The sequence below is a fragment of the Narcine bancroftii genome, chromosome 1 (genome assembly GCF_036971445.1).
Source record: "Narcine bancroftii isolate sNarBan1 chromosome 1, sNarBan1.hap1, whole genome shotgun sequence".
In the NCBI taxonomy this organism is placed as follows: Eukaryota; Metazoa; Chordata; class Chondrichthyes; order Torpediniformes; family Narcinidae; genus Narcine; species Narcine bancroftii.
The window spans coordinates 83280092-83306608 of record NC_091469.1 but is presented as its reverse complement, the minus strand read 5'-3'; the positions used below and the strand labels follow the sequence as shown (position 1 = coordinate 83306608).

Below are 26517 nucleotides of genomic sequence, written 5' to 3'. Positions count from 1 at the left end.
CACTCCGTTGGCTCATCTATCTTCTGAATCACAATCAGGCTTTCCATCCTATCCAACTCTGCCTTTAGTTGCTTTTGAAGAGCAAATGGAACTTTTCTGCATGGATGTATTATCAGTGGCACATGTTTATCCACTCGGATTGTGTGTTTTCCTGGAAGGCAGCCTAGACTCTGAAATAGGTCATGGTACTCCTTCACGAGTTCATCATAGATTGTCTCTCCTTTGCTTTCCACCACGAGGACTCTTTTTACCAGGTTCATTTTCTCACTGAGTGTTAAACTTAGTATGGCCTGTACATCCTTTAGTACCACGATGAATGCTAGCACTTTGACCATGCATTCTCCTTGCACTGGTATATCGGTACCTGAATATCCTGTCACCTTCACTTTTGTTCCATACATCTTTGGTCTGGGTCTAATCTTTTTAAAATCAGTCTCTGATATTACATAAATTGGTGCTCCAGTATCCAATTTAACTGAAATGTCTATGTCATTCAGTTTTAATCTCAACATCCAGTCTCTGTTTTATTTTTTTCAGTCACAACATCTACATGGAGGAATTCTATCTCCCTTTCATCTATTGCATGAACCTTGCTTTGTTGCACTTGGTTCCTACACCAATAGGGATAATGGTTGCTTTTGATGTACATATTGCATGTTTTACCATTTGCTGGGCACTTTTTTGGTAGGTGTTGTGTACCGCATCGACGACATGGCTTTTGATTGTTCTTTTCATTTTTGTTTGCTGGCCACGCCTCTCTTTCCACTTTGGCGTGTTTTTTTTAAAATAAACAGTTTATGTCTGTTCTTGCTCACTGCATCTATGTTGCGACTAGTTTCACTGAATAGCTCTTTTGTTTGGATTTTAGATTCTGTAGCCCTACAGAGTGCTATGGCTTTGTCCAAGTCTACATTTAGCTCTCTTAGCAGTCTTTCCCTCAGACTATTATTTGGAATACCACACACAAGTCTGTCTTTTATCAGCAATCCACCAAAATCACACATTTTGCTTCTATTTCTCAATACTTTCCTCCATTTTCTGTACACGTGAAAAATCTGTGCCTCTCAAATGTCACGTTACATTTAGGTATGCAGTATGCCTCAAACTGTTCCATTATTTTTTCCAATTTCATTTTGTCTCCTTCAGCAGCAAATGTGAAGTTATTATACACCTCCAGGGCTTCATCACTGAAACACTTTCCCTTTATCATTTTTCTCGTCAGCTCCGACTGCCACTAAATACAATCCAAAATGCTGTTTAACTGTTCCAATTTTCAGCCACATTTTCTGTCAACTGAATCTTCGCTGGTGGATGTAATCCTTCCATTTTTCACTATGTTAGCATCTCTTCACTGATCAGTTGCTGACTTTAGATTTTCCTTTTAGTTTTTTAATTTCCTTCATCCTGCTTTTGACACCATGTTTCAGCTTGTATTCGTATGCGAGTTCTGAGACAACACATAGATGAATGAAAAGGTTCTTTACTTTAAAGTTATTGCAAACAGCACCATGCCATGAGGCTACAAGCCTCCATTAGATCTTGCATGTTATGTCTCCTGTTCTCTGTCAGCCCCTCCTGGCAGCCAAGACTAATCAAACAATAACTATAATCAAGGCCTTGCTAGTGGCCATGCAAACATGATCACCACCAAAACTGCATTATGATAAACACCAACATGCGTCATAATGCTGAAAGTAATATAATATAAAAGGTAGGCAGATAGATTTTTTAAAATTGACTTCAGTGTCTTTGAGATTACACATAATAAAATACACTTGGTAACACAGGGCTACAAAGTTGCAGATAAAATCTAAGCACCTGTATCTGGAAACGGTGAGAAAACTAATGAACATTTTGGCTTTTGTTCAAAGCAATAATTGTTTAAAGATCAAAAGATTTGAACAAAATTAAGTACATTTCAAATTATTATGACAATTTAAGTAAAGTAAATGATTGAATTGTTTGATTAGGATGTCTCAGGTTTAGAATAAGCTATTGACTTTCAATACACAACTTCCCAAATCTGTGGCCAGAAATGAATTTGGATGGTGCATATTGATATGAGTTTATCTATCTTCTAAAAATGTTTACTCAAATTTTAAAAAAAACATTGTTTGCAGTGAAGCCAGGAGCAGATTTAAAACCTTAATTCATGTAAATTTAATCTGAGTACATTAAAGCAAGGACAGAAGCAGAGAGACATATTTTTGAAAGTTGACAGTGCACTTATAAAAATACCCAATTTAAGTAAACTCTTTGTTCCTTGGATATTTACACTTCGTGAATATTTTTTTCAGTCTGAAGTACATTTGAATATTAGTTGCAAATTAAAAACAAATGGAAGGATAGAAATGAACTTCCATTGTCTGTTGTACGAGCTATCGTGAATGAACACCAGTCAAGCCCAAAATGTTGGGTTATGTACTTTTATCTTTGCTATATAAAGTGCGCTGTTTGACCTGCAGAGTGTTTTTAACCAGTTATTAAATTGTACCTTGTCAACGTGGAAAATTAAATCCAGCTCACAGACATTCTCAAAACATTTGTCCAATGTTTCCACAAACACCTGTCAAAAGAACAAAGTATTTCCTTTATTTGTAATGTTAAGAAGCAAATAAAATTATATTGCTACTTGTGCAAAAATTCAAAGCATTTATTTTATAAAATTAAATATATTGAGGGCTGCATGGTTAATGTAGTGGCTAAAAGAATGGTATTACAGAGCCAGTAACCCAGGTTTGAATCTGGTGCTGTCTGTAAGAAGTTTGTACATTCTCCCCACGTCCCCTAGTTTCCTCTAGGTGCTCTGGCTTCCTAGTGAAGACACACATGGTTAGTTGGTTAATTGGTCACGTAGCTGTATTTGGATGGTGCAGGATTGTGCACAATATCTCTCTCAAATTAAAAAAAAAAGAAATAAAAAATGAACAGCAGTTATGGAAAGATAATTTAATGGCCAAGCCATCGCAAAGACAATTATACAAATGGTACTTTAAAATGGTAAAACAAGGGATTCTTAAATAAGAGTTAATATAAAAATAACTAATTTATTCCTAATGTCACAAGTGTGGTCCAACAAAAATCACTGTATGGGCTTCATTTATTTACAGTAAACATCAGTGTCTTGGAGGATGAAACTAATCAAAAGAAAACAAGTAATACGAAAATATGAAAGGATTGCAATTATATTGCAACAAATAGGGATGAAATGGCAGATGGAATACTGCATGAAGAAAGGAGAAGGGCGAGTTTGGTAGAGGAAAAAACATACCTAGCAATTTTTTAAAAATATATTTTCAATGGAAAATCCAAGAAATTAGGGTGGCTTTACACATCAGTAATACAAAGTTAATATTATAGCAGACAATTAGAAAAGCAAATGAAATGCAAGTCTTAATACAAAATTATTGGAATACAGATGACAAACTACAATTCTTCTTTCTTTCTTTTCTTTGGTGTGGCTTCGCGGACGAAGGTTTATGGAGGGGTAAAGTCCACGTCAGCTGCAGGCTCGTTTGTGGCTGACAAGTCCGATGCGGGACAGGCAGACACGGTTGCAGCGGTTGCAAGGGAAAATTGGTTGGTTGGGGTTGGGTGCTGGGTTGTTCCTCCTTTGTCTTTTGACAGTGAGGTGGCTCTGCGGTCTTCTTCAAAGGAGGTTGCTGCCCGCCGAATTGTGAGGCGCCAAGATTCACGGTTTGAGGCGATATCAGCCCACTGGCGGTGGTCAATGTGGCAGGCACCAAGAGCTTTCTTTAGGCAGTCCTTGAACCTCTTCTTTGGTGCAACTCTGTCTCGGTGGCCAGTAGAGAGCTCGCCATATAACACGATCTTGGGAAGGCGATGGTCCTCCATTCTGGAGACGTGACCTACTCAGCGCAGTTTGATCTTCAGCAGCGTTGATTCGATGCTGTCGGCCTCTGCCATCTCGAGTATTTCGACGTTGGAGATAAAGTCGCTCCAATGAATGTTGAGGATGGAGCGGAGACAACGCTGGTGGAAGCGTTCTAGGAGCCGTAGGTGATGCCGGTAAAGGACCCATGATTCGGAGCCCACCATTTCATCTTTGTGAGGTTTTTCAGTTAGTTGTTTTTCCAGACTCTTTTGTGTAGTCTTCCAAAGGTGCTATTTGCCTTGGCGAGTCTGTTGTCTATCTCGTTGTCGATCCTTGCATTTGATGAAATGGTACAGCCGAGATAGGTAAACTGGTTGACCGTTTTGAGTTTTGTGTGCCCGATGGAGATGTCGGGGGGCTGGTAGTCATGGTGGGGAGCTGGCTGATGGAGGACCTCAGTTTTCTTCAGGCTGACTTCCAGGCCAAACATTTTGGCAGTTTCCGCAAAATAAGACGTCAAGCGCTGAAGAGCTGGCTCTGAATGGGCAACTAAAGCGGCATCATCTACAAAGAGTAGTTCACGGACAAGTTGCTCTTGTGTCTTGGTGTGAGTTTGCAGGTGCCTCAGATTGAAGAGACTGCCATCTGTGCAGTACCGGATGTAAACAGCGTCTTCATTGTTGAGGTCTTTCATGGCTTGTTTCAGCATCATGCTGAAGAAGATTGAAAAGAGGGTTCGTGCGAGAACACAGCCTTGCTTCACGCCATTGTTAATGGAGAAGGGTTCAGAGAGCTCATTGCTGTATCTGACCTGACCTTGTTGGTTTTTGTGCAGTTGGATAACCATGTTGAGGAACTTTGGGGGGCATCCGAGGCGCTCTAGTATTTGCCAAAGCCCTTTCCTATTCACGGTGTCGAAGGCTTTGGTGAGGTCAACAAAGGTGATGTAGAGTCCTTGGTCCCAGCAGAGCTTGAAAAACTCATGCAGTTTGGCATGCAGAGTTTTGCCACCAGCCTTCCAGACCTCTGGGGGGGATTCCATCCATACCTGCTGCTTTGCCACTTTTAAGTTGTTCAATTGCCTTATATGTCTCTTCCCGGGTGAGGACCTCATCCAGCTCTAGCCTTTAAGGGCTGTTGAGGGAGCTGGAGCAGGGCTGATTCTTGGACTGAGCGGTTGGCACTGCAAAGAGATTGAAAGTGTTCTGACCATCAGTTGAGGATGGAGATCTTGTTGCTGAGGAGGACTTTGCCGCCTGAGCTGCGCAGCGGGCTTTGGACTTGGGTGAGGAGCCGTACACAGCCTTTAGAGCCTCGTAAAAACCCCTGAAGTCACCAATGTCCACGCTGAGCTGGGTTTGTTTGGCGAGGCTAATCCACCACTCATTTTGGATCTCCCGGAGTTTGCGCTGAAGATGGCTGCATGCGCGACGGAAGGCTCGTTTCTTCTCTGGCCAGGATGGCTTTGCAAGGTGAGCCTGGTGGGCAGCTCGCTTCTTTGCCAGCAGCTCCTGGATTTCCTGGTTGTTTTCGTCGAACCAGTCCTTGTTTTTCCTGGAGGAGAAGCCCAGTACCTCTTCAGTGGATTGCAGTATGGCAGTCTTCAGCTGATCCCAGAGGGTTTCAGGGGACAAGTCCGTGAGGCGGATTGCATCCTCGAGCTTTGCTTTGAGGTTTGCCTGGAAGTTTCCTCTCACTTCGTCTGACTGCAAGTTTCCAACATTGAAACTCTTTCTGGGGTCTTTACTGTTCCTGGACTTTGGCTTGAAGTGAAGGTTGAGCTTGCAGCGAACCAGCCGGAGGTCAGTGTGGCATTCTGCGCTGGGCATGACCCTGGTGTGGAGCACATCTCGTTTGTCTCTTTCTCACACCAGGACGTAGTCCAGGAGGTGCCAGTGTTTGGATCGGGGATGCAACCAGGTAGTCTTCAGGCTGTCCCTCTGCTGAAAAAGGGTGTTTGTAATGACAAGCCACTGTTCTGCGCAGAGCTCCAACAGGAGGCGCCCATTTTCGTTGCACTTGCCGACACCATGCTTGCCCAGGATTCCTGGCCAGGTTTCTGAGTCTTTGCTGACGCGAGTGTTGAAGTCATCAAGGATGACAACCTTGTTGGCTATAGGGGTGCGTTGAATGAGGTTGCGCAGATCAGTGTAGAACTTGTCCTTTTCTTCTGCTTCCGCCTGGAGGGTTGGAGCATAGACACTGATGAGGGTGATGCGACGCTTGTTTTGAAGGGGGAGTCACATGGACATGATATAGTCCGAATGGCCTGACGGGAGGTTTTCGAGTTTGGAGGCAATGGAGTTCTTGACCATGAAGCCTACACCAGATAGGCGTCGTTCATCCACAGGCTTGCCAGACCAGTAGATTGTGTAGCCCGTGCCGCGTTCTTGGAGGCTGCCTACATCTGCAAGGCGGGCTTCACTGAGAGCGGCTATGTCGATGTCAAGTCTGAGGAGTTCATGTGCTATGAGGGCAGACTGACATTCAGGTCGGTGGCTGTCCGTCTTGTCTAGCATGGTTCTGATGTTCCAGCATGCTAGCTTGAGTTTGTGAGCATCTTTTGAGGGGGAGGACGTGGAGGAGGAGGACGTGGACCTGTCCTTGGGCCTGCACAAAGGAGCTTTTAGGTGGAGTGCAGTGTGCACAGTACTGGCCCCACCCTTTACACCCATGGTTCGTGTGCCGTGGTCAAGCAAGCTGGGACGTGGCAGTGAGGTCCTTGGGTCGTAGGTTTTATATCGAAGTGGACTTCTCCTATGCAGGTTTCTTACCCGGGCTGGAGGGGCCTGCTTCCCCTCCTACGTCGGACCATACCTGGTCGCAAATCACCTGTGGACATGGCCTAGGTAAGTTTAATTGGGTTCTCTAACTACCTCTGAGGTAGGTCAGGGACCCAGTTGGATTCTGACGGGGTTGACCGAGTCACACCCTTTCTTACTGCTGTGTAAATGGGGTCTAAAATGTAAAAAGCGAGGGGAATTCGGTGGCCCGGCCTCGGCAGAGTGAAGTAGGCGGCGGCCCCGGCCCCGGCAGAAAGAAGGAGGCAGCGGCCCCGATCTGGGCAAAAGTGAGGGGGAGGCGGCGGCCCCGGCCTGGGTAGAGTGAGGCAGGCGGAGGCCCCTGTCCGGGCAGAAAGAAGGAGGCGGCGGCCCCGGTCAGGGCACAGGGAAGGCGGCGGCGGCCCCGGCCCCAGTCCAAGCAGAAGGTAGGCGACGGCAGCCCCGATCCGGGCAAAAGCGAGGGGGAGGCAGCGGCCCCGGCCTCGGTAGAGTCCTCGGCTGTAGTCTACTTCATTCTTTACTAGTTTACACCTCCTTCAAATGCCATCATTCATTAGGACAGAAGCAGGCATTCATCCCACCATTTCAAATGGTGGGGGAAAAAAAGTCCACTATAAGATGCTGTAAACAATGGACCACTTCCCATATCTCAGGAACCACCCTTCAGTGAATGCAGATATGCTACCTTTTGTGTTCCAGCACAGCACACGAGGAACAAGAAGTTTTAGAAAATCAAGACATTTAACCCAGAACAAAGCTCAGTTCTACCAGACAGGTGCAATAGTGTACTTAAACTTTTTTACACTTCTTGAGACACTCAAGACGGCACTGGGACTATCAGGCTTGTGTTAAAAGGGTACATTGAAAAGAGAGGGGGACCCTTATAGAGATATATAAAATCATGGGGCACAGATAAGAAATATAATCATTGGCTTTTTCTAAGGATGAGAGAGTTTTAAAACTAGAAGGCAAAGATTTAATATGAGCGTACAAAAGTTTAAAAGAAACCAGAGGGGCATTTTCTTCCACACAAAAGTTGGTAGATTTGTGTAATGTGCTGCCAGAGGAAGTGGTAAAGGTGGTTACAATTACAACTTTTAAGTCATTTACATAATTACTGCAAAGACTTAGAGGGGCAAGGGCCAAATGCAGACAACTGAGATTGGCATGGACAACATAGCTATAGAGATGAGTTGGGCAAAAGAGCCTATTTCCATGTTGTATAACTAGGACTGACACAGCAGTGATCAAGTGGAAAGATGTATCTTGGTAACATCAGCACTGAAACTTGAACACTTTTGTTCTTTCTATATATTTATATCTATTATAGATATATATATATATATATATACACACACACACACAAATTTATGTAATCTAGATTTATGATGTATTTAGAGCAAACATTCTTAACCTCTTTTGAGCAATGGCCCCCTTAGTATTCTGCTCAAAGTTTATGGGCCCACTTCCCTGTGAAGCGATCAAGTTTCTTCTGTACTTCTCTCCACTGACTACATAAAAAGCATAAATATTTTATGATTTCAGTCAGTGCCTCCTCCCTTAAATGTGCCATAGCCCCCAATGAGAATGGCTGATCTAGAGAACACATATTGTATTGCGACAGATTATAGATATGTATTTGGAAGATAAATTGGGGTAGGTTTTTTTTAGTATAGGTCACATACAAACACTTTAAAACAGATCCTATTTAAAATACTGGAGCTCTGCTCGTGCTAGACAGGCTGGTGCCAAGAGCCCTTGCAAAAGCTTTGGAGAGTGCCCAAGAGACGTCGCTAATGGATTGTTGTTTACAAAAATGCAACAGATGAAAGAACTCGTCGGAGCTGCAGGTTGTCTGAAGTGAAACTTGCAGTTCTAAGAGAGTCATGTGCTTTTGCAAGCAGAGAGAGTAAAACAGGTTTTTTTCCCGAGAGAGAGAGAGAAAGAAAGAGAGAGAGAGAGATCAATTCTGCAGTTTTACAGTCAGCAGCAGCAGCTGGGACTGGAATAGGACAAGCTGGAAAACTTGTGGAAAAACCCCATTTGGAATACAGGTTGTGAGTGCTTAGTTCAGCCTGGTCAAAGCCCTTGTGGTTCATGCAAGAGGAGAGGACTGGATGCCTAACGTTTCACTTGAAATAAGAGAAACAAAAAGGAAATCTATGGTGACCTGAAAGAAAGAGGTTACCACCTGGAGAACCCTAATGGGCAGGTTTCTTTGGTAAGACACTGAAGTAGCTGGTTACAAGGAATCAGTTGTGGGTGTCCAGCGAACAACAAATCTCTCTCTAAAACAGACGGAACCTTCCTGAGCAGTAACCATTTACCTTTCTAGCACCAAAGACTGGTGAACTACTTATTCTATGCACAGTATAAGAATTGCCTGCAACCAGTGAACTTGGAGGAATGAGAAGTGAAATAGGATTGAGAATCAAAGATCTTTTTTAAACTTAAATACACATTACGTACACGTGTGCTTAGAATAGAAGGGAGGGGGTTTAAGTTGGGTTAGTTAAGTTAATAGTGTTAAGATAAAGTTTGATCCTGTTTTCATGTTTAAAAATAATAAAAAGCAACTTTTGTTTAAGTAACCATTTGTCTTGGTGAATTTCTATTGCTGCAGGGTTCTGGGGTCCTCTGGGCTTGTAACATTTTTGGGGATCATCCTTTTGGATAGAAAATTAGAGTTTTGCGATCTTAAATGTTTGGCCTGGAAGTCAGCCTGAAGAAAACTGAGGTCCTCCATCAGCCAGCTCCCCACCATGACTACCAGCCCCACCAACATCTCCATCGGGCACACAGAACTCAAAACGGTCAACCAGTTTACCTACCTCAGCTGCACCATTTCATCTGATGCAAGGATCGACAACGAGATAGACAACAGACTCGCCAAGGCAAATAGCACCTTTGGAAGACTACACAAAAGAGTCTGGGAAAAAAACAACCTGAAGACACACAAAGATCAGCATGTACAGTGCCATTGTCATACCCACGCTCCTGTTCGGCTCCGAATCATGGGTCTTTTACCGGCATCACCTACGGCTCCTAGAACGCTTCCATCAGCACTGTCTCCACTCCATCCTCAACATTTCATTCGAGTGACTTCATCACCAACATCGAAGTACTCGAGCTGGCAGAGTCCGCAAGCATCGAATCCACGCTGCTGAAGACCCAACTGCGCTGGGTGGGTCACGTCTCCAGAATGGAGGACCATCGCCTTCCCAAGATCGTGTTATATGGCAAGCTCTCCAGTGGTCACCGATACAGAGGTGCACCAAAGAGGTACAAGGACTACTTAAAGAAATCTCTTGGTGCCTGCCACATTGATCACCGCCAGTGGGCTGATATCGCCTCCAACCGTGCATCTTGGTGCCTCACAGTTCAGCAGGCAGCAACCTCCTTTGAAGAAGATCGCAGAGCACACCTCACTGACAAAAGACAAAGGAGGAAAAACCCAACACCCAAACCCAACCAACCAATTTTCCCTTGTATCCGTGCCTGCCTGTTCCACATCGGACTTGTCAGTCACCAACGAGCCTGCAGCAGACGTGGACATAGCCCTCCATAAATCTTCGTCCATGAAGCCAAGCCAAAGAAAGACTGCTTGTTTAAAAGTATAATAATTTGCCACTTCCTCTGTAGTCAAACTACAGTATGCAATTTGTGCTTTTCCTTTCAATACACTTTGGAGCACAAGGGGCCAATTTTCTTTTGTTCATCTTGAGTTCTCAGCAACCTCTTCCGTTTTTCATCCTCTTTTTGTTTTTCAGCCTCATTTTTGTCTCTTCAACTCAAAATTCCGTTTCTCTCTTTCCTTTTCCATCCTCAATTTTTCCAATTCCAATTGCAACTGAAAAGATCTATCCTATGGGAAATTATCTAAGTCTTTCTCAACAAATTTTCCCTCACCTATATAATATTTCACTATAATCCTCTATATTTGTATTTTCCTCATCCAATGCTTGACTTCAGTCAGCTTTAATGCCTTAGAAATAACTATCTCTTGCTCTGCAGCCCTGCAGTGATGATTGTAACAAAAATGTTGCCCACAAAGTCCTGTATGTGTGGCACAGGGTAGCGATCTGGCATAGTGGCCTTGTTAAGGTGGCTGTAGTTGCTGCATGGCCTCCAACCCCCAGTGGCTTTGGGCAGCATGTGCAGGGGAGAAGCCCTTGGGCTGTCTGACCACCATACTATGCCTAGTTCTTCTAGCTTTTTGAACTCCACCTTAGCTAGTTGGAGCTTCTCCGAGGGCAGATGTCTGGCTCTTGCATGGAGTGGTGGGCCCTGGGTCAGGATGTGATGTCGCACTCCGTATCTGGGCATCTCCAAGATGAACTGGGGGGGGGGGGGGGGAATAAGCACTGTTGGGATCTTGGTATACTCATCTGTGGAATGCTGCACTGAGTCCAGGAGGGGGGCTGGGAGTCTGGCGTCCTTGAGAGGGAAGGTCTGAAATGTATTTGCATGGACGAGTCTCTAGCCCTTAAGGTCCACCAGCAGGCTGTTGGCATGCAGGAAATCTGCCCCGAGGAGTGACTGTCCCACTGCTGCCAACGTGAACACCCACAAGAAGAGGCTGCCTCCCAACTGCAGTTGGACCCTGCGCATACCACATGTCCTGATGGTGCTGCTGTTGGCAGCTCTTAATGTGGGGTCCACTTGCCAGTTTCTAGTTTCCTGCTCCGACGGGGGTAGGATGCTGGCCTTTGCCCCTGTGTCCATGAGGAACTGCCGCCCTAATTAATAGTCCCTCATGTACAGGAGGCTGTCTTGTTGGCCAGCTGTTGTGGTCATCAGCTATGGCTGGCCCTGGCCTTTCCCTGGTACATGCATGGTGGTTGGCATTGGCGAGCTATTGCTGGTGGTAGAAGCACCACTGGTTGTTGGGCTCACCTCCCTTCTGGGGTTGCTGCTCCTGCGGTTTTGCCCGGGTCTGGCTGTGGGGTTTTGCGACAAGCCCCATGGATGCCAAGCACTCTCTCTTTTACTTCTACAAGATGTCCACTCATGCTGCAACTTTCCAGGAGTTACTGAAGTCAGCGTGTGCCAGGAGCAGTTAGACATCTTCAGATAATTGCTCTAAGAATGCCTGCTCAAACATTATGCAGGGTTCATGCTTTCCAATGAGGGCCAGCTTATCATTCATCAGGGCTGATGGGGGCCTAAGTGGAGCAAATGTGCTCCTCTCTCTCGCTGTGAAAGCTCAAAAGTCTCGATAAGCAGCTCTTCGAAGGTGATGTAGGTGCCTTCCAATGGAGGCCTCTGGTTGAAATTGGCCACCCAGCTATGTCCTGGTCCAGGACACTCACCACGTGGTAGTACCGGGTGGACTCTGCTGTGATCTCCCAGATCTGAACATGTGCCCCAGCCTTGTCGAACCAGACGTGGGGTGGATTCGTCCAGAAGGTCGGCAGCTTCAGGTCAACTCCGTGGACTGCTGCCAACTTGCTGATCGTTGGGTTTAGATGCCCTATAAACCATCGAAGAAAGACACACAGGTGTGGCATTTATGCTGTTGGTGTTCCCGCCGTTTGCCCCATCAACCGACGTTACCGCCCGCATAACAATAGCAGGTTTCCTGTGCATGGGCCCCCTTCTTGCATTACAATGCCTTCTTCCCCCACGTGCTATCCCCAAGCTGTTTGGTGTGCAGAGGGGTCCAGTGCCATGTTGGGGATGCTGGCCCTTATGCTGCCTTAGCTGTACGATCGCTGGTTCGCTTGCTGGGGCCAGTGCTGCTGCGCAGTCTGCTGGCTCCTGGTCGTGTTCGCCACCTGGAATGCCGGCCCAATTGCCGCGGCAGCATGCTGCTACAATTTAATAATGAAATTAGTCTATAAGATGCTGGTTTCATTGGATCACTATCTTTTTTTCGGAATTCTTGTAATAATAGCCATTGGAAAGGATTCCAGCAGAGAATGTACTTTCGTAGCATAATTTAACACCTCCAATAATTGAAGTATTAAAAGATCTTTAAATTTTTTATAAAATTCTACAGGAAATCAGTCTTCTCCTGGCGATTTATTATTTTGCATTGAAATCATTACCTTGGACATGTCTGTCCTCTACGCCATCTTGCCACGCCCCCCACAGCCAGCGTCACTGACTTGTTAAGTTAATGATCAAATTTCAAAGGTTCCTTTTATTTTCACATAATAAGATATTAAAAATGTAATATACATGATGTACTTCAACTTTTGTCTGCCATAACAGAGTTGATGTGAGCATTGCCAAGCAACTCTAACAATAGGAGAAAGAGAAGCAAAAGAGAGTGCCTTCAGAGACAGTGTCCATGCATTCACCTCCAGCGGCCCCGCAGCTTCACAGACTAAAGAAATCATGATGGAGAGGAGGTATGCAGAATTGCCTCGCTCCCACCCAACAGATGTCTGAGCCCCATAGCAGCCAGCAAATTGATCCCCACCCATTCTGTTAATCTCTCAAACATGTGTTCATGTGCATGGGGTGTCCACAAGTTGGGTGTATTAAATAAACTGTTTTAAAGATCACCCTGAGTTTGCCACCTGATAGTTGCCTTTCAGTTTCAATTCTTTTACTCTCAGAGTGCCAGCTCTGATCATTTGCTCTCCAACACATATCAAAGTTCAAAATTCATATTTATTGTCAGAGTACATATTCTTTGGCTTGGCTTTGCGGACAAAGATTTATGGAGGGGTAAATGTCCACGTCAGCTGCAGGCTCGTTTGTGATTGACAAGTCCGATGCGGGATAGGCAGACACGGTTGCAGGGGAAAATTGGTTGGTTGGGGTTGGGTTTTTCCTCCTTTGTCTTTTGTCAGTGAGGTGGGCTCATATATCACATACAACCCTGAGATTCTTTTTTCCTGTGGGCCAAGTACAATTTCAATTTATTGGTAGTGCAAAAAAAAAACTGTACTCAAGATGCAAATACAAAAGAGAGAAATGTAAACAAAGAAATACATTTTTACATTTTAAATTTATTCATACACCATGGTAATAGGCCCTTCCAGCCCACAAGACTTTGCTGCCTAATTACACCCAGTTGACCTACAGTCCCTATACATTTTGAAGGGTGGGAGGAACCCAGAGCACCAAGAGGAAACCCATGCAAACACGGGGAGAATGTTCAAACTCCTTACAGGCAGTGCCGGAATTGAACCCCGGTTGCTGGTGCAAACCACGATCCTAACTATGCCACAGAAATGTAAACTGACAGTGTAATACAGAAAATAAATATTCAATAATAAATATGATTCAAATTAAAAGTCCTTAAATGAGTCTCTGATTGAGTTTGTTGTTTAGAAGTCAAATGGTTGAGGGACAGCAACTATTCTATTCCTGAACCTGGTGGGACAAGTCTTGTGGCACCAAAACCTCTTTCCTGATGACAACAGCAAAAACAGAGCTTGTCGTGGGTGGTGTGGATCCTTGATGATTGCTGCTGCTCTCCAATGGCAGCATTCCATATAGATTTTCTCGATGGTGGGGATTTTTGCTTGTGATGTACTGGGCTGTGCGCACTAGCTTTTCAGGGATTTCTGCTCGAGGTATTGGTGTTCCCACACAAGGCAGTTATGCAGCCAGTCAGCACACTTTCTGCTGCATATCTATGGAAGTTTGTCAAGCTTTATGATGTCATACTGAACATCTGCAAACACCTGAGGAAGTAGAGGTGCTGAATTGCTTTCTTTACAATGACATTCATATGTTGGATCCAGAAAGACTCCTCTAAGATAGTGATTCCCAGGAATTTAAATTTGCTCACTCTCTCCACCTCTGATCCCCCAATGATCACTGGACTGTACACCTCCACAATCATCTCTTTGGTTTTGGTGGCATTGAGTGTGAGGTTGCTGTTCGTGCATCATTCAGCCATGGTTTAAATCTCTCTCCTGTAGGCTGATTAATTCCCCCCCCCTCCTTTTATACAACCCACTATTGTGGTGTCATCAGCACATTTGCAGATGGTGTTATTGTCAGACTGAGCCCCACAGTCATAAGCTTAAAGCAAATAGAGCAGGGGCCAAGTGCTCCGGAACTGATGGAGATGCTCTTACCAATCCTCACTGATTGTAGTCTGGAGGTGATGAAATCCATGATCAAATTACACAGTGGGGTATTGAGGACCAGGTCTTGGACTTTGCTAATCAGTTTTGAAGGGATGAATGGCAAACTGTAGTTGATAAAGAGCATCCTGATATATGCGTCTTTGCTGTCCAGATGCAAGCTCACACCAAGACACAAGAGAAACTTGTCCGTGAACTACTCTTTGCAGACGATGCCGCTTTAGTTGCCCATTCAGAGCCAGCTCTTCAGCGCTTGACGTCCTGCTTTGCGGAAACTGCCAAAATGTTTGGCCTGGAAGTCAGCCTGAAGAAAACTGAGGTCCTCCATCAGCCAGCTCCCCACCATGACTACCAGCCCCCCCCACATCTCCATCGGGCACACAAAACTCAAAACGGTCAACCAGTTTACCTATCTCGGCTGCACCATTTCATCAGATGCAAGGATCGACAATGAGATAGACAACAGACTCGCCAAGGCAAATAGCGCCTTTGGAAGACTACACAAAAGTGTCTGGAAAAACAACCAACTGAAAAACCTCACAAAGATAAGCGTATACAGAGTCGTTGTCATACCCACACTCCTGTTCGGCTCCGAATCATGGGTCCTCTACCGGCACCACCTACGGCTCCTAGAACGCTTCCACCAGCGTTGTCTCCGCTCCATCCTAAACATCCATTGGAGCGCTTTCATCCCTAACGTCGAAGTACTCGAGATGGCAGAGGTCGACAGCATCGAGTCCACGCTGCTGAAGATCCAGCTGCGCTGGATGGGTCACGTCTCCAGAATGGAGGACCATCGCCTTCCCAAGATCGTGTTATATGGCGAGCTCTCCACTGGCCACCGTGACAGAGGTGCACCAAAGAAAAGGTACAAGGACTGCCTAAAGAAATCTCTTGGTGCCTGCCACATTGACCACCGCCAGTGGGCTGATAACGCCTCAAACCGTGCATCTTGGCGCCTCACAGTTTGGCGGGCAGCAACCTCCTTTGAAGAAGACCGCAGAGCCCACCTCACTGACAAAAGGCAAAGGAGGAAAAACCCAACACCCAACCCTAACCAACCAATTTTCCCCTGCAACCGCTGCAACCGTGTCTGCCTGTCCCGCATCGGACTTGTCAGCCACAAACGAGCCTGCAGCTGACGTGGACTTTTTTACCCCCTCCATAAATCTTCGTCCGCGAAGCCAAGCCAAAGAAAAAAAAACAGTAGAACTCAGATTACCTGAAATCGGATTCTCTGAAATCTTCATTTATCCAAAAAATATTTTAAAATTTTGGATAAATGAGGATATCCAAATCAAAAATTCTCAATTATCCAAAATTTTTTCAGAGCCAAACTGATCTCGCAGGTTGAAAATAATTTGCACATGAAATTAGAACGATGATTGTCTTTGTTTGTTTCAGGTAACTCCCTCCCCTCTCCACTTCTTCTTTACCTTCCCCTATTGACATTTCTCTCCAACTCTCCCTCTCAAATTGCGTGCTACTGTCTCCCAGAAGCAAAGCGGTCGAGAATCCTTTGTCACAGTGCCATCAAGGAGAGCAGCCTCCCGGGACCTTGGGCTCAGTGGCATTCCCTCCCCTCCTAGGTACACCAGACACTGACTCAGAATCCTCATCTCGGCCTCCTTCCCTGGTGTGCATGTGCTGTAGCCCTAGGATAGGATTTGGAGTCTGGACTCTGGCAACCGGGGAGACAGGAGCCTGCCAACTCACCAGTGAGTGTTCCACCAGCCCGGGAAGCCATGCCAAGGATCAGTGGCAGCGGCACTTGGGAGGTCTCAATGATTGGCAGCAGCATTGAGCAGTCTCAGTGATCGGTGGCGGCGTTGGGTTCGTCTTGGTGATCAGCAGAGGCCAGCATATTTTTGGTGAGAATTAAACATTATTTTAGTGCTTAAATAGCCTTCCCTTGTTGTTTAAGCATTGATACAAGTGATTTGCTGTTGCTACTGGGCTGTTTTTAAAAAATGAAGAGTTATCTGAAAAATATATTTATCTGACATAGGCCCGGTCCCAACCATTTTGGATAATTAGAGTTGTACTGTATTTCAGGGCTTTGTGTAGAGCCAGTGAGATGGCATCCACTGTACAGCTGTTGTTGCAGTAAACAAGTTGGTGTGGATCCATGTCCCCACTCAGGCAGGAGCTGATATGCTTCAACACCAGCCTCTCAAAACACTTCATCACATGGTCAGTAGTCTATCAGGCAGGTTACGACACTCTTCTTGGTATGATTGAGGCCTGTTTGAAATAAGTGGGTAACATGCCCAGCTGGAGTGAGATGTTGAAGATGTGCGGGACTACACTGGCAAGTTGGTCAGCACAAGTTTTCAGTAATTAGCCAGGTACTCCATCTGGAATGGATTCTTTTCTTGGGTTCACCCCTGGAGGCAGTCCGAATGTCGACCTCAAATACTGACAGTGGAGGACCATCAGGGGATATGGGGATACATAGTGGTTATTCCTTGTTCTGGTGGTCAAATCGGGTGTAAAAGGCATTGAGTTTATCTGGGAGTGATGCTTTGCTATCTCCTACTGCAACGGATTTTATTTTGTAGCAGGTTAAGTCATTGCAAGTTAAATCACCCAGAGAGAGTCAGGAACTCATACCTATAAAATCGACAAAGCAGAATCTCCTAACTTTTAAAAAGTACATGGTTAAGCAGCTGAAAAGCTGCAACTCAAAAGGTTATGGACCAAGCCAAGAAGCTAACCCAAACCAGTTTTTAAAGCTGAAGGAGATAGATCAAACTGCACCTTTTCTGTACTGAAATTTTCAAAATTCTATCCCTCTTCCTGACTATAATTAGAAACGAAACTGGACAATTCATAACCTTCATGTTATCTTTGAATCTCTGTTTGATGTTTGGATTTGTACAACAGGCTATTTCTACTTTGTTAGCATCACTAATCCCCACTCATACTCCTGCCACAACCTCATCTGAACGGCAGCAACTCTCACTCATATTCTAGCACACTTTTCATTATACTGTCAGGCCACAGGTTGATCTCTGATTCAATGTACAGAACACCATGCTCTCAACTACGTTATGCATGTCTAAAAATGACATACCAAACTAGTGAATCTAGAATACAGAACTGTATGCAAGCTGTAGCAGCAGCAAGCAATAGATAGAAGCAAATGATCCCATGTTTAACATATCAAATCAAAGCTTCAGTCTTGCCACATTGAAATGAGGCTCTTGGAATATTTATATTTCATTGCAAAATATTTATATATTCATTTTAAATGAAATCTTTATGCATAAATGTGATTGTGGGTGCGTGCCATGGTCCAGACAAGTGTGGTTTTGTCTGGTTGTATATGTATAATCAGATGATAATAAACTTGAATTTGACATTTGTACATAAAAATGAAAAAGAGGACTGAAGGATTTAGCTAGCAGTGCCAAATGGATTGTCCATGCCTACCTACTCCAGAGATCCCCAAAGAAGTATGTGATGCTTGCCCCAATCGCTCAGGGCATTGAATACACGTGTTGGGATGTCAAGTTGAAGCTGTACAAGACATTGGTGAAACCATACTTGGAATATTGTGGGCAATTTTGGGTGCCTAGCTATTGGAAGGATGTTGTTGTAAAGGTTACAGATGAGGTTTATAAAGTTGTTCCCAGGTTTTGGGAAGTTTTGAGTTATTGCAAGAGTTTGGGGGAAAAAAACTGGGTCTGTTTTCCTTGAAGTGTAGGAGACTAACAGGGAATCTTGTTAGGTATATTAAATCATGAGAACCATAAATAGGGTGAATAGTGACCGTCTGTTTCTCAGAGTAAGGGTATCTGAGATGAGAGCACAAGGTGAGGGCAGGAGGATTTGGAAAGAATATGGGGGTACAGTTCTTCACTCAATAGGTGATGGCAGATGGAAAGAGCTGTCAAAGAAATGATAGAGCCAGGTACATTAGGATAATGACATGAATGGCAAAGGATTGGAGAGGTATGCACCTATTGCAAGCAAGTGGGACTAAAGCAGGAGGTACTTTGTTCAGCTTGGACAAACTGGGCCTTTTCCCATGCTGTAAGACACTATGATTGAATCACTGATATTAAAAAAAATTGCGAAAAAAAATGCATCTTAAAAATAGCAAAAAAAGTTGCCAAACTTTAATAAGAAACTTCTCAGCTGAAACCAAAAAGTTTTTAAATCAAGCTCAATGAACCACTTGTCTACAAGTCAGAAAGAATACCTTCAAGAACATGAAACTGCTGAACTGTTGGGTGAAACCCAACATTGATCAAATATAATAGTTTATGAGAGTTAGTACTGTATGTATTTACTATACTCCTATGAAGTGATTTAGGAATGAGCTTACAGCAGATATATAATGCAAGTCGATGAAATATTCACATTTTACAATTACCTTCAGTTCAAGTTTATTGTCACATATTCCAAGGTACAATAAGAAAGTTCCCTTTGAAAGCAGTCCAGCTGGTCAACCCATGCATAGTACAGCAGTAAAAATATACAGATTTACAGAGGGAAACCAGTTGGAAGAGAGCAAAGAATAACATTTTACGAGTGTTAGACTTTTACAAGGATATAGCAGAAAGAAATTGTTATTGAATCTGGAGAAACTTGGTTTCCTTACCGCAACTGCAATTGGCTTCCATCTCTCCGATTAATCAATGGGTGTGAATGAGTACAATGGATAATTGAAAGAGGGGATTAACAGTTAGTTGTCATGGTGCATGTAGGACCCAACCATATAGGATAAAGGCAGGGCAAAGTTCTATAAACTGAATTTAGGGAGCTAGAAGATAAATTAGAAGAATGGTGGGAGTGTGGAACAAGCTGTTGATAAATGCAGGCTCAATTTTGACATTTAAGAAAAATTTGTACAGGCATATGTAGAGGATGGGCACGAAGGGATATGGTCAGTGGGACTCTGCAGAAAGATAGTTTGGTAGACTACAAAAGCCTGTTTTTGTGCTGTAATATTCTATGGTTCTAAAACGTAGGACCTCAAATGTATGCCATGTACTTATCAGAATAGCTAGCATGAGCGTTAGTGCAGGAGAGGGAGGATTTCAGATTCTTGAAGCATTGGAACTGGTTCTGTCCAAGTCAAATGGTCTAAACCTGAGCAGGCAAGCATCAAGGTCCTAGGCAGATTATTTGCTGTTGGGGAGGGTTTCAACAAATCTGGCAGGGAGATGCAGTCCATGAAAAAAAAGGGAAATAACATAGAGACAAAGCAAAAGTTAGAAAAGAGAAAAGTAAAAGTATAGAAAAATCAAATGCAAAGATTATAAAGTAGACAATGAGTGTGTGGGCACTTTATCTGAATGCTCGTAGTATTCAAAAGAAGGTGCGCACAACTCAGTACAAAGGGGCATAATTTAGGGCCAATTTAGGAACATGGTTGCAGGGCGGAGATGATTGGGAATTAAATATCCAAGGCTCTTGGGTAATTTGGAAGGATAGGCAAAAAGGTGAGATACAAGATCTAAGGAGAAGAATGTTGAATTCATCCGTACAGAGATTAGGAACAGTATATATGTGTGTGGGGAGGGGAGAAAATCACTGGTGGAATTGTCCAGATAATCAAATAATAACATTACAGTGGCACAGCCAATAAATGTCTGAAGAATGCAAGAATTCAACAGCAGTAGTCGTGAGAGACTAACTTCCACAGAGATTGGGTGGTCAAGAAGGCTTTGAAGAGGACTTCATAGAATGCATCTGTGATAGCTTTCTTGAACAGCATGCTACTGAACCAACAAGGGAACATGCTATTTTAGATCTAGTCCTGTGTGAAATTAACCATCTTTTAGTTAGGATTCCTCTTGGAAAGAATGATTGCATTCTCACACAAATGGAGAGTTCAATAATTTGATCAAAAAAAGTGGATTATGCTTTAACTAAGGAGACTACAATGGGCTTAGGAGTTGGCTAGTGTAGACTGGGAACATATATGGACAATGAGGAACAATGGAAGACTTACAAATAAATTTTTCACAGTGCTCAACTAAAGTACATTCCAGTCAAAAGCAAAGACAATAAGGGTGTGAAGGATCATCTTTGGATAATTAAGGGAATGAAGGCAGGCATCAAACTAAAACCTCCAGCACACAAATTTGCCAAAAACAGTGGGAAGCTGGAAGCTGGGAAAACTTCAAAAAGCAACAAAGAACCACTAAGCAAGTATGGGGAGATAGATTATGACGTACACCAACACAAGATTGTAAAAGTTTTTAATAATCATATAAAAGCAGAAATAAGTAGCTAAAGTGAAAGTAGATTATTTGAAGAAGTGAAATTAGTTAATATTGGGTTATGTGGAAACGGCAGAGGCTCTGGACAACTATTTTGTGTCAATCTTCACAGTGAAGGACAGGTCTAACATGCAAAAGAGAAATGGTACAGATACAATGGGAGGTGGACTTCAATTGCTAAAGAGGTAGTCCTGAGTAAACTAGTGAGATTAATGGAAGTTAAGTCCCCCGGTGAATGCATCCCAGGATACTGAAAGAATTATCGGATATTGTAGTAGAAGTGTTTGTGATAATTTACCAAACTTCTCTGGACCGGACCTGTTACATTGAAAAATAGCGAATGTCACACCACTGTTTAAAAATGGATGTTGCCTCAAGGCAGGTATCTATAGCCCAGTAAACTTAACACCTATCATCAGGAAAATGCTTGAAACTATCATTAAGGAAATAAGATCTCGAGATAGAAAAAGTTCTATTAGATAGACACAGCATGGATTTAGGAAGGGCAGGACCTATTTAACAAATTTATTGATTTCTTTGAAGAAATAACAAGTGCAATGGATTCAAGAAGGTGCTGCATACCTTTAGTCTCCGAGTCAACCAAAGTACGTTTGGCTCTTTTCAAACGTACTCATTCCAAAGTTAAAAATGGGCAAGGAAAAGACTCACATCAACATTGTTGTCATTGGACATGTCGATTCTGGCAAATCGACTACCACTGGTCACCTCATCTACCAATGTGGTGGAATTGAGAGGAGAATTATCGATAAATTTGAAAAGGAAGACAGTGAGATGGGCAAAGGATCCTTCAAATATGCCTGGGTTTTGGATAAACTAAAGGCTGAACGTGAGTGTGGTATTACCATTGACCTCTCTCTTTGGAAGTTTGAAACTTCAAAGTACTACATCACTATCATTGATCTCCAAGACATAGGGATTTTATCAAGAACACGATTACTGGAACTTCACAGGCTGACTGTACTGTGCTCATAGTTGCAACTGGTGTGGGTGAGTTTGAAGCAGGTATCTCAAAGAATGGACAGACAAGGGAGCATGCTCTGCTTGCTTACACTTTGGGTGTCAACCAGCTCATTATTGGCATCAACAAGATGGACTCCACTGAACCTCCATACAATGAAATCATGAAGGAAGTCAGTACATACATCAAGAAGATTGGCTATAACCCAACGATTGTGCCATTTGTTCCCATCTCTGGTTGGAGTGGTGACAATATGCTGGACCGGAGTTTGAAAATGGCCTGGTTCAAAAGTTGGTCAATTAGCAAGAAAAATAACAGTGCCAGTGGTTTCACTCTGTTGGAAGCCCTGGACAACGTTCTGCCTCCAGAACGCCCAATTAAGAAACCTCTTCCCCTTCCTCTCCAGGATATCTACAAGATTGGTGGTATTGGCACAGTGCCAGTAGGTCGTGTTAAGACTGGTATTCTGAAACCAGCTATGTTGGTTAACTTTGCTCCCAATTCAATTGTGATTGAAGTGAAATCTGTAGAAATGCATCATGAATCCCTGGAAGAAGCTCTTCCTGGTGACAATGTTGGTTTTAACATCAAGAATGTTTCTGTTAAGGATATCTGCCGGGGCAATGTTGCTGGTGACAACAAAAATGATCCTCCATTGGAAGCTGCTAATTTTTCTGCACAGGTTATTATCCTGAACCATCCTGGTCAGATAGCTCCTGGCTATTCCGCAGTACTTGATTGTCATACTGCCCACATTGCCTGCAAGTTCAATGAGCTGAGGGAGAAGATTGATCGTCGATCTGGCAAGAAATTGGAAGATTTCCCCAAATTTGTAAAGTCAGGAGATGCTGCCATTGTTGACATGATTCCAAATAAGCCCATGTGTGTGGAGAGCTTTTCTGAATATCCACCTCTAGGTCGCTTTGCTGTCCGTGACATGAGGCAGGCTGAGGCCGTGGGTGTGATCAAGTCAGTTAATAAGAAAAAAACTACTGTTAAAAGCACCAGGTCTGCCATCAAAATATTAAAGAAGTGAATAGCACCACTGACCAAGATTCAGCAAACCCCAAGACTGACATCAGGAAAATGTTTGTTCATTACCAGGAAAACATGTGTTTTAATGAGGGACTGGATATTGATCAAGATGCATCGAAAGAAATTCAGAAGGAAAGGATAAGGATGGATTCTGTTTATTCCAAAAATATCTAATTTTGAATGTGCTTTTTGGTTGAGTAATGATTTAAAACTAATAAATATCTCAAACAAAAAAAAAGGTGCTGCATAAAAGGCATTGGGAATAATATTATCTTATTTAGAGGATTGGTTACCCAATAGAGGGCAGAGTTGGGACAAATCGGTGTGCTTCTGATTAGTAATTAGTGATGAGCAGATCACCATGGAGGCCTGAAACTGTTCACAATAATATATTAATGATTTGGATGAAAGGATGGAGTGTAGAGTTGACTGATGACACCAAGTATAAGTGGAAAGGCAAATTGTGCAGAGGATGCAGAAAGTCGCAGAGACACATGGACAGGATAAGTGAGAAGGCAGGGTCTGGCAGATAGAGTACAATGTTTGTAACAGCAGCCCAGCCCACTTTGGAAGGAAAAATAGAACATTAGACAACAATTTAAATGGTGAAAAAATGCAGAATGCTGTGGTGCACCGCGAGTACTTGTGCATGAATCGCACAAAGTTGATTTGCAGATGCAACAGGTAATAGAAAAGATAAATGGAATGTTGGCTTCATTGCAAGAGTGATTAAGAACAGGGAGGTTCTGCTGCAACTATACGGGATACTGGTGAGGTCACACCTGGAGCACTGCATACAATTCTCATCACCTTACGTAAAAGATGTAGTGGAAGTTTTGCAGAGGTGGTTCATCAGGTTGATCCCAGAGAAAACGGGATTAGTCTATGATCAGAAATTAGCATGGGATTATACACACTGGAATTCAGAAAAATGAGAAGGTAGACTGGAACTTTCCTCCTTAGACCACAAGAGTCCAAGAAGGGAAGGGATTGGGAGGAGTGGGTATGAGGATGGGAAATAAAGTGCAAGGGAATCTAGAACTAGAGTACCTGGATTTAAGAGGAGTGGGGAAAGATTTAAACTGGACCACAGGGGCATGTTCTTCAGAGGGTTCTGGGTATCTGGAAGGATATGCCAAAATAAATTGGTAAAATCAGGTACAATTATGGCATTTAAAATACAGTTAGACACCTATATAGATAAGAAAGGTTTAGATATATTGGCCAAAAGAATGCAAATGCGATTATCTTTGTTAGCGTGCACATTGGGCTGAAGGGCATGTGTCTATGATGTAGAATACTATGACCTTTTAAAAGAAAAAGAATCACATCACCATCTCACAACTTTGCCTCAAGATAGAAATTGCATTGTAAATGTCAAAAGCAATTACATTACAACTCTGATTATCTGAAATCTGATTCTCCGAAATCTTCATTTAGCCGAAAATTTTTCGGAGCCAAACTGACCGGGGGCATAAGGCTCCCAGCAGTAGACCTCAGGCTCCCGGCGGCAGCAGCAGCAGAGACCTCAAGCTCCCAGGACCCTCAGGATCCAGGCATGATCAGGGCCTCGACGCCTGGTCCTGACCATTTTGGATAATTGGAGTTGTACTGTACTAAGACTTCATCCACTTGCACCTGTATGTGGATCACCTGGAGCTAAGCAGTTATTAACAAACTCCAATTGCCTTTTCCATATACCTCAAAGCTGATATAATAACAAAAGATAACAAATTACATACATACCTGAATTAAATCCAGAATTCCCAGTTCGCTCTCTGAGGAATCCACACAAAAGACAAAATACAAAGTTGCATAATGTCTGTAAATGAGTTTATTGTCGGCTCCCCCAATTAACCTGAAACAAACAAAAATCACTAAAAGCGCAATACAAATTACAAATCACAAAAGCAACTACATTTTTACTACATGCAATATCTACATATTCTTTAAATGGGGACCCCATAGGTATAACTAGGAGAGCTACTGCCTCACAGCATCAGAGATTTAGGTTCAATCCAGGTATTCTGCTCAGGTATTCTGTGCAGAATTTGCAAATTCTCACCATGACCATGTGGGTTACCTTAGTTTGCTCCAGTTTCCTCCCATGTCACAAAGATGTGCTGGTTGGGAGGTCAATTGGCTCCAATAGGACATTACAGCACAGAAACAGGCCACTTCGACCCTTCTAGTCTGTGCCAAACCATTTTTTTTGCCTAGTCTCATTGACCTGCACCTAGTCCATAGCCCTCCATACCTCTCCCATCCACTTATCTGTCCAAATTATTCTTAAAATGTTAAAATTGAGCTCGCATTCACCACTACAGCTGGCAGCTTGATCCACTCCCACCATTTTCTGAGTGAAGTTCTTCCTCATATTCCCCCTAAACTTTTTCCACTTCCCTCGGAAACAATGTTCTCTTGTTTGTATCTCATCTATCCTTAGTGGAAAAAGCCCATCTACATTTATTCAGTCTATCCCAGTCATCTCCTCGTAATTTTAAATACTCTATCAAATCTCCCCTCATTCTTCTATGCTGCAGGGAATAAAGTCCTAACCTGTTTAACCTTTTCCCGTAATTCAGTTCCTCAAGTCCAGGCAACATCTGAATAAATCTTCTCTGTACCCTTTCTATCTTATTGATATCTTTCTTGTCGTTAGGTGATCAAAACTGCACACAATACTCCAAATTTGGCCTCACCAATGTCTTATACAACTTTTCCAAAACATCCAAACTCAATACTTTTTTTTGAATATTTTATTTAGATTTTCAAACTCAAATTACAGTTATCCATTATATATAGAATTCACCATTGAGCTCGAGCAATTGCCCCCACCTCCAACCCATACTCAACAGACCACAATTACACACAACATTCAAAACACCCACAACAAAGGTAGGGAACACATCAGGGATTTGTCACGGCCTGACAGCAGGCACCTAGACTATAACATTTTTCTTAACTTTACTTGATTGAAAATGAAATGGACCCCCGACCCCCACACCCCTCCCTCAGTAGAACGATAGACGGAGATGGCAGGGTGGCGAGGCAGGCAGATCCACACTTTTAGTGTGCTCCTATAAAATTTAAATATGGTTGCAAATTTTTAGACAAATGTTTTATTTTTTTCCTTCTAGGTAATTTTCTCCAGGGGAACACAGCTTTGCATTTCCTCATTCCAGCACACAATGCCCAAGTGAGAGTCATCCTGGTTACTGCCAATGCGATCATTACAAATTAGATTTGGAATTTGGACAGCTTCATCTTAAGCCTCATGCCCATCATATTTCCCAATAGGAACAGCTCTGGGTCCTGTGGGAATTCTTTACCTATTTTATTTTCTAGGTCTTGGCTTAGTTCCACCCAGAAGGGTCTCACCTTGGTACATGTCCAGTTTGAGTGCACAAATGTTCCTGTTGCAATGTCACATCTGAAGCTTGGCCTGAAATTTCTGGTTTGGCATTATCCAGTTTTGGTGGTGTCAAATATAGCTGGTGGAGAAAGTTATACTGCACCAGCCTATACTGCATGTTAATAATTGCAGTCATGCTGTTACAACACATGTTTGACAAGCACCACTCATCATTGTTCATAA

The 26517-nt window shown here is 43.3% G+C and overlaps 1 protein-coding gene and 1 pseudogene across 3 annotated transcripts in view; one reads left to right on the top strand and one right to left on the bottom strand.

The window, feature by feature from the left end:
• The window catches only part of LOC138760563 (AP-3 complex subunit sigma-1), a 99884-nt gene that overhangs the window by 28928 nt on the left and 44439 nt on the right, over positions 1 to 26517 (bottom strand). For all 3 annotated transcript variants that reach the window (XM_069931314.1, XM_069931295.1, XM_069931305.1), the window contains exons 3-4: positions 24666 to 24777; positions 2495 to 2566 (exon numbers count right to left, since the gene is read on the bottom strand). In XM_069931314.1, the coding sequence (XP_069787415.1) occupies positions 2495 to 2566; positions 24666 to 24777 (184 nt within the window). The remainder of the gene's footprint in view (positions 1 to 2494; positions 2567 to 24665; positions 24778 to 26517) is intronic.
• Positions 21500 to 23057, top strand: LOC138760554 (elongation factor 1-alpha 1 pseudogene; annotated as a pseudogene).